Source organism: Oreochromis niloticus, linkage group LG12 (assembly GCF_001858045.2).
Source record: "Oreochromis niloticus isolate F11D_XX linkage group LG12, O_niloticus_UMD_NMBU, whole genome shotgun sequence".
NCBI lineage: Eukaryota > Metazoa > Chordata > Actinopteri > Cichliformes > Cichlidae > Oreochromis > Oreochromis niloticus.
In genome coordinates, this window is record NC_031977.2 from 20,560,580 (window position 1) to 20,574,430 (window position 13,851).

The following is a 13,851-nucleotide window of genomic DNA, read 5'->3' on the forward strand; positions in this document are numbered from 1 at the left end:
ACTGTCCCATTCTCATGTAACAGGACAAATGGTATTGAGCCCCAGGGAGATATACTTTCTAAAATATAGACCCATCAGTCTAACTCACTGTTTAAAGACATAAGATCAATTGCTTATGCTGTCAAAAACTGTAACAGAGAGAACAAAGGGGATTTGTGAGCTAGAGGATAATAATATTAAACACTAACAATAGTGAGTGGGCTAAAGCACGAAACCTCAGACACCCTGCCAGTCTTTTGTTCTGTCAAATGGTCTATTCCAGTCTCCATATGCTCACCTCTCCACATGCTTAATGATCACAGCTTAGCAGCCTGCAGTCAAACACACATGCTCACACCGAGACAAGCTCCACCCTTTAATGCTATCATAATCTGCCCTTCTAAATGACATTTAATGCATCATCCATGTGAATAAAAGAGGGACACCCACCCCCTAGTCTGCCAGCTGCTGCCCACACCCACCCACCCACACACACATGCACACAACCCCAAAGGACACAACATACATAAAATCTCTATTGTGTGTAAACCTAATGATTCTCATCCAAACTGGGGTCAGCAGAGGTCTGAATACCATTAACTATAAATTAGTTTGAAGCTCTTTTTCGTCAAATATAAAATGCCCAGATTTACAGTGAACACACTATAAAAACTCTATATACTGAACTGTAATACTATTCTATAAAAATGGGTTTCTACCTTGTAAGAATTGAATAAATACACAAATAACCCTCTTGTGGCAGCTTTGTTTAGTGTAAAATTTGTTTTTTTCGTTCACTTTTATATTTCTGAGGGCACTTGTAGCTCGAAATCCAGGAAGAAACGGTTACACTGATTACTCCATATCCAAATTATTCACTCAGAGGTGTGTGCATGATGACACTATTGACATTTTTTCTAATATGAACAGTATTTGTCTCTCAGCAATTTAATCAGTCTGACCCTTCCAGACTGCTATAAGCCTAACTAATCCCCTCAACCCATTTCTGTACTGTCATGCACAGTTAGGGTTTGAGTTGCATTTTGTATAAAAAACAGAAAAATAGAGAGCAGCCTGAACTCTTATGAGCTTATTGTGAAAAGCCCGTATCGTCGGTCTAAAGCGAGTCACTGTTTAGAACTGATTACATTCACAGTGGAAAATATTCCTCCCTTCTGACCAGACAGACAGAAATAGACAAACAAACGCACTGGGATTCAGATAGCTCAGCCAAAATGATTGTCCATCCTAGGAAAGATAAACTGAGAGGAACACACAGGTCCACACACACACTTTCCTTCTCTCGCTCTCTCAGACCACAAATGTACACGCAGAACTCCTTAATGCCTGGGTCAAGTCTGGGTCAATAAAAGAGAGGCATTTAAAAGCCAAGTGTAATGTTGCCTCAGGGACACCAATACACCAATTTCAAACAGACCATGCACCACTTAACATTTTTGGGATCAGCTGCTCTTGATTACTCTGGTCACCTCCTGTTCCGAGGTAGAGTGATGGACACTACGATTTGTGCCGCATCACGCTCGGGCATACATTTCCATTTTTGCACATGAATCAAACATAATGGCCAGTTTCGTATGAACTTCAATGAGGACATTTATAAACCTTCAGCTTTCCTTCAAGCTGATGATACCCTCACAGCTGGTAAGACTGTCAGCTGAACCAAATCAAGTGGGTTTTTTTTTCTTTTTGTTCAAATACTGTTCTAAATAAAACCAGATTACCTTCACAGAAATAAGCTTCCTTATACTGGAAATAAAAATATGGGAACATCTCAGAAAATAATGAAAGAATTATACAACTTTTAAGTGACACTACTTCCAAATTTGTAATTGAAATTAGCTAAAATAAAGTATGATTAATGTCTGCTGATGGACATTTTTTTTTAATAATTTCCTCTTATTTATACATATCAGACACTTCATGGCAGTATTTTACAATAAGCTGAAAGAAATACGAAAGGTCAGCGCAGCTTGAACCATTGCAGTATCTCCTCTAATATGTGTGGATTGTAATAGAGAAATACTTGAGCATGATATTTCCATCCCACATGTCAAAAGTTTTGTGACTTGACAGCTCGTCAGTGTTTCGGACAGCCTTCATGATATCATGACCTCAATGTCATGACACAGGCCTTGGTGGATAAAATGAATTATGCATGAGTGATGCGCTTCCTACCACATTTAGGCAGCTATGCATCCATAACCCCAGAAGCACACATCAGACCCAGAAATGCACATACACACACATACACACACGCATGCACTGCATATTTGGTGCACTGAGTAGACTTTCCAGTGCTTTACTTCCTTCCTCTCTAGTAGACAGCAGCTGTTCTGTGTTGACTGCAGTGAAAGAGGGAAGAAATAAACACAGGATACAAAGAAAAAGAAGTGAAGGAGGGCAGATAAGGTTACACGGAGATGGCAAAAGCTGAAGAACTTAAAGCTACACGATCATTTAAATGAATCAAAACCCTTATTTAATATGCAGGATGTGGTTGTGTGTAACTTTGCGATGATCACTAAGACTTTTACGCTATGGAAGTGAAGACATTTGTGGAAAATTGAGACATATTTGGCAGGCCGTGACTTTAGGTAATTCCTGCCAAAGGTTAAGACTTGGTTAAGGTTAGGATGTGCTTTCTGTTAGAACAGACCTTCACAATAAGAGAAGTAAATATTAAAAAGTGAGTCTGTGTAGCTTTAGGCTTGCTATCCCTGCCCATATATCTGTGACCAGAGGCAGAGCTTTAGAAGGAGCAAGGAGCAGGGTCTCAAGGGAAGATCAAAGCATCTGCTCCATTCACCACACACCAAAGCACCACCAAACATCAATACTGCATCCCCCCTCCCCTCGCCACCATGCACATACTACACCTCCCTCCTTATGTTTCTTGCAATCATGCCCGGGATTCACTTTCTGGTATTCTTAGGACAGCACAAATTAAACAGCTATAGTGCAGTGTACCATTTTAAAAATACATCACATAAGCAAATTACCACAACACCATGGAGACTGTAAAACAGTGCGTGACCACCTCATCTCATGTCCTGAAACGTGACACAAGCTTACAACTGAAAATATGTACTTTTCCTCTATATGTGTCCAACAAATAAGAACAGCAAAACTTAGGATTAAATAAAACTAAATAGGCTTCATATACAAAAATAAATAAATAAATACCATCAGCACAAAAAGGCATTCACAGTTTATTAAACAGGTGTTCACGGCTCACCCTGTGGCTTCAAAGTCTTTCGCCCCTGCTGGAAGTCTGTGCTCCGTCCAGTGTGCTGCTGCAGGCCAGTTTTCCGTGTGTTTGACATCTCATTGTGTGAGGTAGGTCCCAATGGAGCGACGTCATGATGACGCAGTCAGCCGGACAGTTGGTTCAACGCGGCGTGAAATTCATGCCTCCTGATTGCAAAGCTCGTTTTAACTCGCACACGTGCTTTTACTCGGTCACACTTGCTCACTTATTCAAGAAGCTACTAGCAAGACTGCGTTAAGCTCCGTTTTAATAGAAACCTTAGACACATGAAGATAAATTGATTATTGTGGTAAATTAATTATTTATTACCTTAATTATGTAAACCAACTTTCACACAATGTGGGGTAAAAAGAAGCCACACCGTCACCCTGTCAGTGACTTGGGTTTGTCGTAGAGGCTAAAGACAGTGCGCATCCACACTCCTAAAGGTATGACAAACCAGAGACCACTTATGTTTGTTAACTAGTTATATTGTCGCTATCTCCAGTTTCAGTCAGGAGCAGCCTACTCGCACTGCACGCGCTTACGTTTTCTTGAATGATGATGTCATCTCTCTCTGTGTCTTTCTGTGAAATATGAACACAGTCATGCCACAGACCGAGACACATCTGTCAGCAGGTATGATGACACAAAACTCATATACAGTCACACAGTTTGACTGGGTCCTCCCCTACAATTAAATCTCATGGAAACAGTATCAGTATGTAGGATAGCATGGTAACAGGCTAATATACTGTCTAGTTTCAGTAGCCTCTCGGGCAGTCAAACTCAGGCGTCCTACCCTGAGTTTGACATTTTATTTGTGACTGAGTTAATAACAAGTCTTGTATTTGTTTTACGCTTCTTTCTAAGGATGTGGAAAAATGAAGACGCTGAACCAAAAGCCAACATAGATTATTTGTCTGCTTCCCTCCAGTGGTTGTGTGCTGTCATTACATATAATTCGTGTAACAGAAGGAATGTTTTTTTGTATTTGACCTAAAGTTTTCAGCATTTTGACTGATATTGTCAAAATATATATGCAACCCCAACACTGATGAACACTCAGCATAATATGAACACTCTATTTCTTTATGATCCGCCCTCCATTTCTGTATATTTTGCTTCCAAGGAGCCAAACTTTTCCATATTTTTTAAGTGATCTTAAGTAATAGTCCTCTAACCATTCTGAAGGCCTTCAAAATTTTACTAGCTCCTTTTGCATTCATTGTCAAGAATCAATTTTTAAGGAAATGAAATGAGAATAAAAGGCGGAAGTATGCCTAACTGTAACAGATCCATTTATTCTATTACACGCTGTATTAAAACCTCCACAACAATCAGGATATTTTATTTAGTTTTCCACTGCACACTGACACAGGTCAGTGTGCAAGCTGTAGACTCTGTTTAATCTTTTATTGTCACAGAAAAGCAGTTTAAATTGAAGTTCAACACAGGTTTATTAACTTTATCTACATGATTTGGTGAATCCAAACACTTTACACACCGTAAAAGTGCCACAACTCTCACTACCAAGACTCTTTTTAACTGATCACAAATTCAGACAATAAATACAAATTTTGCAGATGTTATTACAGTAGCACAAAATGAATAGAAAGTGGTAAATAAAATAGCTGAGTTGAGGCATGAAACACACATTATATTATAGCATCAGTAGTTCAAAACATGGAAACATATTTAAAGTTGTTGTGGGTAAATAAAAAAAGAAATAGTAAGTAATGCTAAAAAGTAAACAAACGCTACTCATTAGAGGGTGCAGTGATGATGCTTTGTTGGCATGATTTCATTTAATTTTGTGTGATTTTTGTCACCACTGGCATAAAAACTGACACAAAAATTCAAGTGTATTTTAACACATACAATACTTTTTGTGGTTCCAAACTAGGCTAAAAAAATACTTTCTTCTTAAAAGCTCAAGGGCATTAAGAGTGCGGTGGACTTGGATCGCTTTGTGTTGTTAGCTGTCAAACTAAAATGATAGGAAGTGACAAACAGACATGTAGAAAAAAAGTAGTGGAAAAAAATTCAGAGATGTTAGGAATGGTCAGCCTCAGTGTCTGGGTCAGATATAACTCTTAATGCTTAGTGGATGCTTAATAACAGCGTAGCTAATGACATGTACAATGCTTCCCTTCATGTCATCTGGCACTTTCATTTGTTTAAAATAATTTTAAAGGTAGAACTGTACATATCAGCACGAGCAGAAAGAAATTCTGCATTTATTATTATGGTGTAATGTAAAAAAACCCCATAATAACACAAGTGACCTTCAGTGAGACATTGGTGCAGGTGTTTTTCTGCATTTTTCTGCTTGTCCAGATGAGAGCTGCAGCACAAAGGTCAGTGTGCATTCAGGTTCAACATCAGAACATTTCTTTTTTACTTTCCTACCTTCACACGCTGCTTCTCTAATGAAATGATAAACTCTGTGGACTTTATAGGCAAACTAAAGAGATTAAAGTGTTTCATTGATTCAAGTGTTTGTTTCTTGTGTTTCTTTCTTCCTGCCAGACACTGGCAATCAATGATAGTTTATTTGCCATTACACCTGCTGAAGAAGAAGAAATTTGTCCTTTAAAGGTGTCTTAAAGGGCTGTCATTGAAAGTAGTTTATGATTTGGATGATCGTCAATATTAGTTTTCTGCCTACTAATTCAGGTGTTTTGACTAACACTAAGCTTAGACCAGCTGTTACAGATAATCATCATCACCAGATGCATCAGCTTAAATGTCCACTCTTGTTATATTGATTAAAATACAAGTGCTTCTCCAGCATGTCCTCCTTTTTTTTCAAAACAGCTCTATACTTACAAAACCAAAAGATGCACAAGCATCAAATGGCAAAATATACATAAAGCAGACGTCATATACTCGCACCACATAAATCATTTACTCTCTCTGAGAAATGACGTGTGCACAGGCATAGATACTGTATTTAAACATGTAGAGAAATATTGCGCTGATAAAATGTCATTGTTTTATGAGACACGTTTGACCCAGTTTCAGTATTTGAATAATAGAAATGACCTCATTTCACTCTGTGCCAGTGAAAAAGCTCAAGCGGTCCATATGACCTAACGGATTAGTGTTACAACACAAGATGTCGTGCTGTCAAATTCTTTGTGGTAATAAAAGCCAAAAAGAAAACCTACTAAAAACGACTTCTTTTGTTCATGTGTGCTCCTTTTCCAAAGCAGACATACAATCAGTGCTCTTGATTTGCTGCCTTGTTGGGTTACATTTTTGCACATATTGCCTAGTCCTGAGGAAAGAGGAGGAGGGAACTATCCCTAACGCTTCTCTTCAGTGCCCAGAAGAGAATCCATGATGTTGGCTTAAAGAATGAATTCTGTTTCAGTTCAAAAGTTTACATCACAGTTGCATGGACCTTTGCTTGCACAGATAAACTTAAATTCAGCCTGTCAAGCTTTAGCCCCAAGCTCTTGAAAATATGTAGTTGCACTTGTCATTTTTGAAAGATCTAATAAAAGCTTGCTGCCCCTTAGGGGTCCTTTGTCCGTGCCAAACTCTGATGAACACTGCACACTGCATACCAGAATCAGCTTATTGTTTCATTTGCCATACAAGTTTTCCTTTTTGCAGTGCAGTCAATTAGGCAGTAGAGGGGCACGCATACATAAGAGCTGAATAACTCCATATGTTTATAGCCAATATGAATGTTGGCCTGTAGCAAAGAGTTTGATGTATATTTGTATTAATCCGGAAACATCCAGTGGAAGTGTAATCAGTAGTCCAGTTGGTCAAGAAAGTAGTTCAAGTGCCTCAAAAACTTCTGATGAAAAGTTTAGGGTGACAAAACCATTGTTCTCCATTGACTCAATGCTGTCTTCTAAGGAGACACTGTCTTGGTTAATGAGGCTGCTTTCAGTGGTGGGACTGATGACGATGATGCGAGGAACACCCTGGGGTGATCTGGGGCCTGTGGGTGGTATTTTTCCAAAATTCAGGGAATCAAAAGAATCGCTCTTGTGGCTGTTCAGCCTATCGCAGATTCTTCCTTTCTCGCCACAGGCATCTGAAATCGCACTGGTCAGACTGTGGCTGCGCCTCCTGGTAAGAACTAGGAGGGGGAGAGCGGCGATGGTCAGAGAACTGGAAACCAGCTCGTGATCGCAGGTCCTTGATGGTTCACTCATGACAGACGGATGCTGGGAGTGTCAAAAAGGAAACACATACATGAGAAAATCATCTTCAGATCATGGATGTGTGATGTTTGACTACATGCGGGCAAGTAGAGGCAAGTCGCAGATGAATAAAAGATAACATTGTGAGTTTTCTGATTCACACTTTCACACTTTTTCTTCAGTGTTTTCTCACCTTCTCTGCTTTGTGGGTTTTGGTTGTCTTCCGGTCTAACTGTTTTTTACAGGACCTCTTACAGGACTGACTGTGTGGTGATGATATGCTTCTGAAGGAATCGCCTGACCTCCTGCCCAGAGGCTCCATCTCCACATCCCTCAACAACTGCAAGCAAAAAAAAATTAATTAAATTGAGGAAGTTTAGTAGATGCCAAACATAATTCAAAGCTAATATTAGTCCAATTTCCACCTGCATCTTGCTAAGATTATTAATACTTCATATTTATTATTTTAGATAAGCAGAGAGATATTCAACATAAGAGAAATGTTGTTTTTTGGGCATCTTAAACAACAGCCAGATAAAATCTACTCTAACCTAACTTACCACGTCAGAGAGGTTGGAGGAGGCAGTAATAAAGTGGGTCCTCGATGCTGTCGACTGTCTGCTGATGATTGAGTCTCTGAAAGAGGACTCGCTGATGGAGGATGAGATGCATTCTTTTCGAGGAGTGGGAGACAGAAACCACAGGCAGGGAAATTTCTCCACCAGTGCCATCCTGTACAGCGCAGAACAATGCACTCGTTTAGACTCCAGCTTGCTACATGTTGGTAACATTTCTTTTAGGATAATGCATTGGTGCTGCACAACACAGGGGCTTATAAGAAACTTTAAAATGAAATTACCGAATCATTAATTACCTGTATTTGTTGTGTATGATAGCATAGATGATAGGATTGTAGATAGTGGAGGCTTTTGCTATTATTGCAGGGACTGTCTTGGAGTATGGCGACAAGATGTTGGCATGGCTGGTTCAGACAAAACAGCAGCGTTTTAAAAAGATGGTTTCGTTTGTTGCATGACATCACAGAATCAGAAATGACCGCTGCAAAGTTCCAGTTTCTCTTTCGTGTTTTGTAACATAATTAAGGGACATATTTGGTCAGGGATTAACCAACATGTGCCAGCTGCTAAAGAGGGTCGCTTAAGTCCATCTGATCATCTTTGCTCGCGCGTGTGCATGTGTGTGTGCACAAGTGTGACTACCTTTCCCCTTTGAATGAGCAGAATGTGATTTCAAAGTTGCATAACCAAATGTATGTCCCAGGGTAGACATGTGGTTTACTGAATGTTGTGATAAGCACAGGGCAAATGAGCAACTTCACCGTCTGTTGTATGTAACCCAACCAGGGAATACTGGCCTCTTACTGACACAACATTATGTAATGATAAAAATCCAAACACAGAGGCAAATATCATTGAATTATACTGAAGCTTTGTTTGTGATTGCTTATGTGAAGAAATGCCTGAACTTTATTTATGGAGAAGATTAATAATTCAGAATAATATTTGCTCAGTTATTAAAATCTTGTGCTTACAACTGCTCCCATACAGCACACCACCACTGCATCTCTAGTGAAGTGTTAGTTGTTCCTGTTCTCTTACCCAGACCAAGAAATTAGTGTGACGCAGGCATATGGAGACCAGGAGAGGACGTAGACCACGATTACGACAAAGGCAATTTTTGCCATTTTCCACTCGCTCCTGATAGATTTCTGCTGGATGAGAGTGGATTTTCTCACCTGAGTCCCCAAACGTTCTACTTCCCTGTAAATAGAGCAGGATGGAGAGCGTGGTAAATATATTTATACTATATATTTCTTCTTTTTAACTTTACATGGCTACTGCTCCATGCACAATATTATTGCAGAAGATAGATCTTTTAGGAATATCTGCACTGAGGAAAAAACTGCAGTATCACATAAATAACCTCAGTTTTCTTTGGGGATGTAACTCTCTCTTTAAGTATAACTACAGTCATCTGACAAAGTGCTATTGTTCCCACAAATTATAAGTAATAAGCATTTTTTAAACCTTCTGATTAATTTCTAAACACCAATTTTCTGCTTTATTGTTGATAGTGTCTTAAAAAAAATTGCCCACTCAATACATCTGCCTTTCTCCCTGAAGCATGAAGTTCACTGCACCTGCTGCTTAGATGGAAATGGTCATTCCAGGTCAATAACACAAGCAATTGTTATGTTTAAAAACACAATGGATGCCTCTTTTGAACTAAAAGGAGGTAGATAATGAGGTAAAACAGATGTTTTAAATCCAAATTAACTGTCCTCCAACACTACAGTGTGTAAGACTGAGGTTATCTTGAAGTATTTCCATATTTTAGTGAAAACACAGTTGTATCTTATCATAAATCCTTTTCTGAGTATCTTTCCAGCTTAGGTGGAGGAGCAGTGCACTATATGCTTTAGGAATAGGCTTGTGCATTTACAAGCACAAGATATAATAATAAGATACAAGATACAAAGTGTATCAGGAGCACACACAACATCAGAATCTAATATTATAAATATACAAGCACGCAGCATATTAAACACACAAGATCTGTAATACCTCCCAGTTTTCCTTATAGACAGAAACATTAGAAGATAGCAGTAAAGGATGATTCCCAGTGGGATAAAGAAGACAAAACAGCACAGCATCATTGTGTAGCTCCTACTGGCTGCCGTGTACGTAACATAGTCCCACGTACAAGATGTCATGAGGCCCTCTGGGATATAGGAGCCTAGAAGTGAAAATAAAATATGTCTAAATCACAGAAAGCAGTAGTTTTCAGTAATCATAATAAAATACTAAAACACTAGTCTGGACTTGTGTTTACTAGAAGTCAAAAGACATGCAGTTTGAGGAGACTCACTCCAGCCAACTAAAGGAGCTAGACTCCATGCCAAAGAGTAAAGCCAGACCACGAGAATGGCAAGAGTGGTTCTTCTTTTCGAGCTCCAGTGGATGGCCTTCAGAGGCTTGGTGATAACTAGATAGCGTTCAATCGAGATGGCCAGCAGGTTTATCATGGAGGAAATGCCAAACAGGGCACCACAGAATGCATACATCTTACATCCTGCAAGAAACAACACATCAACAACCTGAATGTAAAAATTTGTAAACAAAAATATGACTTTAACACACACACACACACACACACTTCACTTTGTATCAGAACACAAAGGAGACAATTACCCATCTCTCCAAATACCCATTCCTTGTAGAGGCAGTTGATGAAGAAGATGGGGGACTGCGTAAAAGCCATGAGGAAGTCACTGACTGCCAAGTTCATGATGAGGTAGTTTGGCAAGTTACGAAGTTTCTTGCTGCTGCAAAGCACACAAGCATACAGGATGTATGGAAAATCGTATATTGTACAGCACAGTGGCATTAAAAATGACAACATTAATTATTCTGAGGCTTTGTCGCAGTGATCAGAAAGCTAAAATAAAGTCCTCAAATACAGCAGTAATTTTTGAGATTTTATATTTAATGTGTTTTGATTAATTTCCCCCCTCAGATGACTAAAATGACAATAATTTTTTAATTTCATCGTCTAATTATTATACATATATACTAATTTTCGAAAAACACTGTTTGAGTCATATTTAAAATTAAATCAATGCAGATTCGTTTGGTTCAAATGGTATTTCAATCCAGTTTCTGCAACTGCAAGTCCACGTTTTAACTGGTTAAATTCTCTTTCAAAGGTCACCTTAGAAGAGGTGCAGGATGAGGATCTCACCAAACCATTGGAAATTCAATATGCAGAATTATTTTTGTTTATTTATTAATATTTTTGGCAGGTCCAAAACACTGAAAACATTTGCCTACTCCACATGTAATTATATTTCCTTTGCATGTAAAGCTCAATGTAAAATAATTAAATAATTTTACGGTTTAATGGTCAACATTGATCAGAGACAAGCTCTTTGTTAAACTATTCGACCATGTGTGAACTGGTGTACCTGTATTCAAGCTTGATTACCCAGGATATTGACCTGCTGTCTTCTTCCGTCACAGCTTTTTGTTCCTGTTTATCCTGAATTTAACTTTTTTTCCTGCAGTTTTAATAAAACGTATTCCACCCAATTTGTTTGAGTTGATGCCTTTGCAAACAGTACTGTAGTATTGAATAGTATTGAATGTGTGTGTGCATATTATAAAGCATTTCCTAAAAAATCATCATATTGATTGAGATTTCATTCAAGCTCTAGGTGTGTGTGTGTGTGTGTGTGTGTGTGTGTGTGCGTGCGTGTTGTGTGTTTCTTGGAACCCATAACATCATGTGCATTTCTGATTCACTAAACACAAATTATGAGAGCAACACAATGGAAAATCCATCTAATCTGTCTGTGATGATGGACAGAGGAGTATGAAAGCTTGTGACAATCCCCAGAACACCAGCACCACACGCACACACTGACCCAGTTTTTGAGTACCATTTAACTTAAATGGTACTCTGAATTACACAACACAACACATAACACATCCCTCCATCCTTGACTTCTATAAGAAAGTTTACAGTTGTGATGTTACGAGACTGATCGGTCAGTGGCATGCAACATTAACAGGTGTCATTTACTTTTGACTTGTTGTATTACATGGCAGTAAATGGCCTGCGTAGATTTCATGGTTGACTTGAACTCTATGGTACATTGGATTTTTATTTCAATGCCATATATATTTATGCAACCATTAATCTAATTTCAGGTATTTGTGCATGCAGCATATAATTATAGTGCTATATGAAGTGTGTAGTGTGTGGTTCATTTGATTTTTCAAAAAACATTTTTTAATTTGATGCAGCTTAGCTAAGATTGCCTTCTGGACACTGTGATGCAAAGATTACTTTTACTTGTAATCACTAATTTGTTTGATGCACTGTCAAAACCCTTAACCTTTATTGTTGTTTTGCTTCATAAGTACAGATAAAGAGATAAAGAGTTGCAGTATAAGAGAGTTCATACAAGAGATCATCACATCTTGCACACAGTAAGAGCTCAGATTATCTACAAAAAAAGGGATATGAACAATTATCAAAAACAAAAATCTAAATAAACAAGCCAGTTTTATACCTACCTGTAGAAGGCAAACATAACCAGAGAGTTTCCAGTGATGCCCAGTGCCCCAATGATGAAGACAAATGAAGCCACAATGTAGTGAACATGATCAGGCACGTCCACCTTGTTGAAGAAGCTTCTCTGGCTGTGTGCTTTCTCTGGCTCCATGCTCTCAGTGGACCACATGATTCAAACACCTCATCAGAACTGTCACTCTGGCGGGCTGTGCTACATCTACTAGTTTGTAACTAACTTGACTTTGCTCATGCTGAACATCCATAGTTGCACCATGTGCACAAAAAGAAGCACTGGAGATGTATACAGTTTCTAGATCTAGAGGTTTGATTAATTTGAACTTTGCTGCATGTTTTCAACACCTCCCATTGTATACGATGCACTAAATCAGAGGAACCAGGTGATCCCCACTTTATGAAATGCTGAATCTAACTAAGTGCATATGATTAGTTTGGGAGAGAAAGCTGGAAGAGCTGCACAGTATGATATGGTTACACTACCAATCTGGAAATAATTACAAAAAAATATCTGCAATAAAATGTAAAGCACTGAAAATATAACACCTCCTCTTCTACTTCTTTGTCCAGTGGTATATGATGCAAGACACAAGGTGTCCATATCCTTTCAGATGTTATCTCCAAATGTACTTTGAAGCAACGTCCATTCTGTTATTTGCTGCAGGTCTGCTTGAAAATTGTGCCTTTCACCTGTTGTATCCAAGTATTTCCTGTTGTTGTAGCAAGCTGCCGATATTCTTGTTAAATCCCACACTTGTTTCGCTTTCAGTGTTAGCCTGCAGCCTCTTCAGCCATCGCACCAGCTGTCCACCAAGATCTGAATCAGTAGCCAGTCTCTCATTATCTTGTGAACTAGTGACTTCTAACCTCTCATCTCTCTGTAAATGTGCCTCTCCCTCACTGTCCCATGGAGCTTTGTGTTGCTCTCTCAACCTTTCCCTTGTCATACTCTCTCTCTCTCTCCTCTTTCTCGCATGCCCTACCCATCCTGAATGTAATATGGCCCAGCCCTGAGCGCTAACCCTTTAACCACCAGGTTCTTACATAACAAACATATCCACTAGTTGCACCAAAAGCCGTCTGAGCTCGGAAATGCATCAGACATTGCAAACTAGATGAGCGCACAGTGCATGTAACGTTTCACAACCATTGATTCCAGCTGGTACTGCAAGTCATTAGAAACCATTACTATGCAGAATAGTCTATCCGTATTTAAATGGATGCGAGTAGTCACGCAAGCTCAATACTGACGTGCGTGTGTTTATCCAAATGATGCATGCTCTGCAGTGACCTCATTGTGTGATTTTACAGAGTCTGGCATGCACA

General features: G+C 39.0%; 2 protein-coding genes across 2 annotated transcripts in view; both read right to left on the reverse strand.

Moving 5' to 3' along the window:
- The window catches only part of pdlim5a (PDZ and LIM domain 5a), a 64,912-nt gene extending 61,540 nt beyond the window's left edge, over positions 1 to 3,372 (reverse strand). Inside the window, exon 1 of the mRNA XM_019366035.2 lies at positions 3,236 to 3,372. The gene's annotated coding sequence lies outside the window, so the exon portion shown is untranslated. The remainder of the gene's footprint in view (positions 1 to 3,235) is intronic.
- Positions 3,373 to 4,688: 1,316 nt separating this feature from the next.
- On the reverse strand, positions 4,689 to 13,450 carry opn4xb (opsin 4xb). The gene is made up of 9 exons (XM_003446105.4): positions 12,513 to 13,450; positions 10,626 to 10,759; positions 10,303 to 10,506; positions 9,999 to 10,170; positions 9,033 to 9,194; positions 8,288 to 8,395; positions 7,974 to 8,145; positions 7,607 to 7,753; positions 4,689 to 7,437 (listed from the first exon to the last, which is right to left on the reverse strand). The coding sequence occupies exons 1-9, from the start codon at positions 12,677 to 12,679 to the stop codon at positions 7,030 to 7,032; spliced, it is 1,674 nt and encodes a 557-aa protein (XP_003446153.1). The 5' UTR covers positions 12,680 to 13,450; the 3' UTR covers positions 4,689 to 7,029.
- Positions 13,451 to 13,851: the final 401 nt, after the last annotated feature.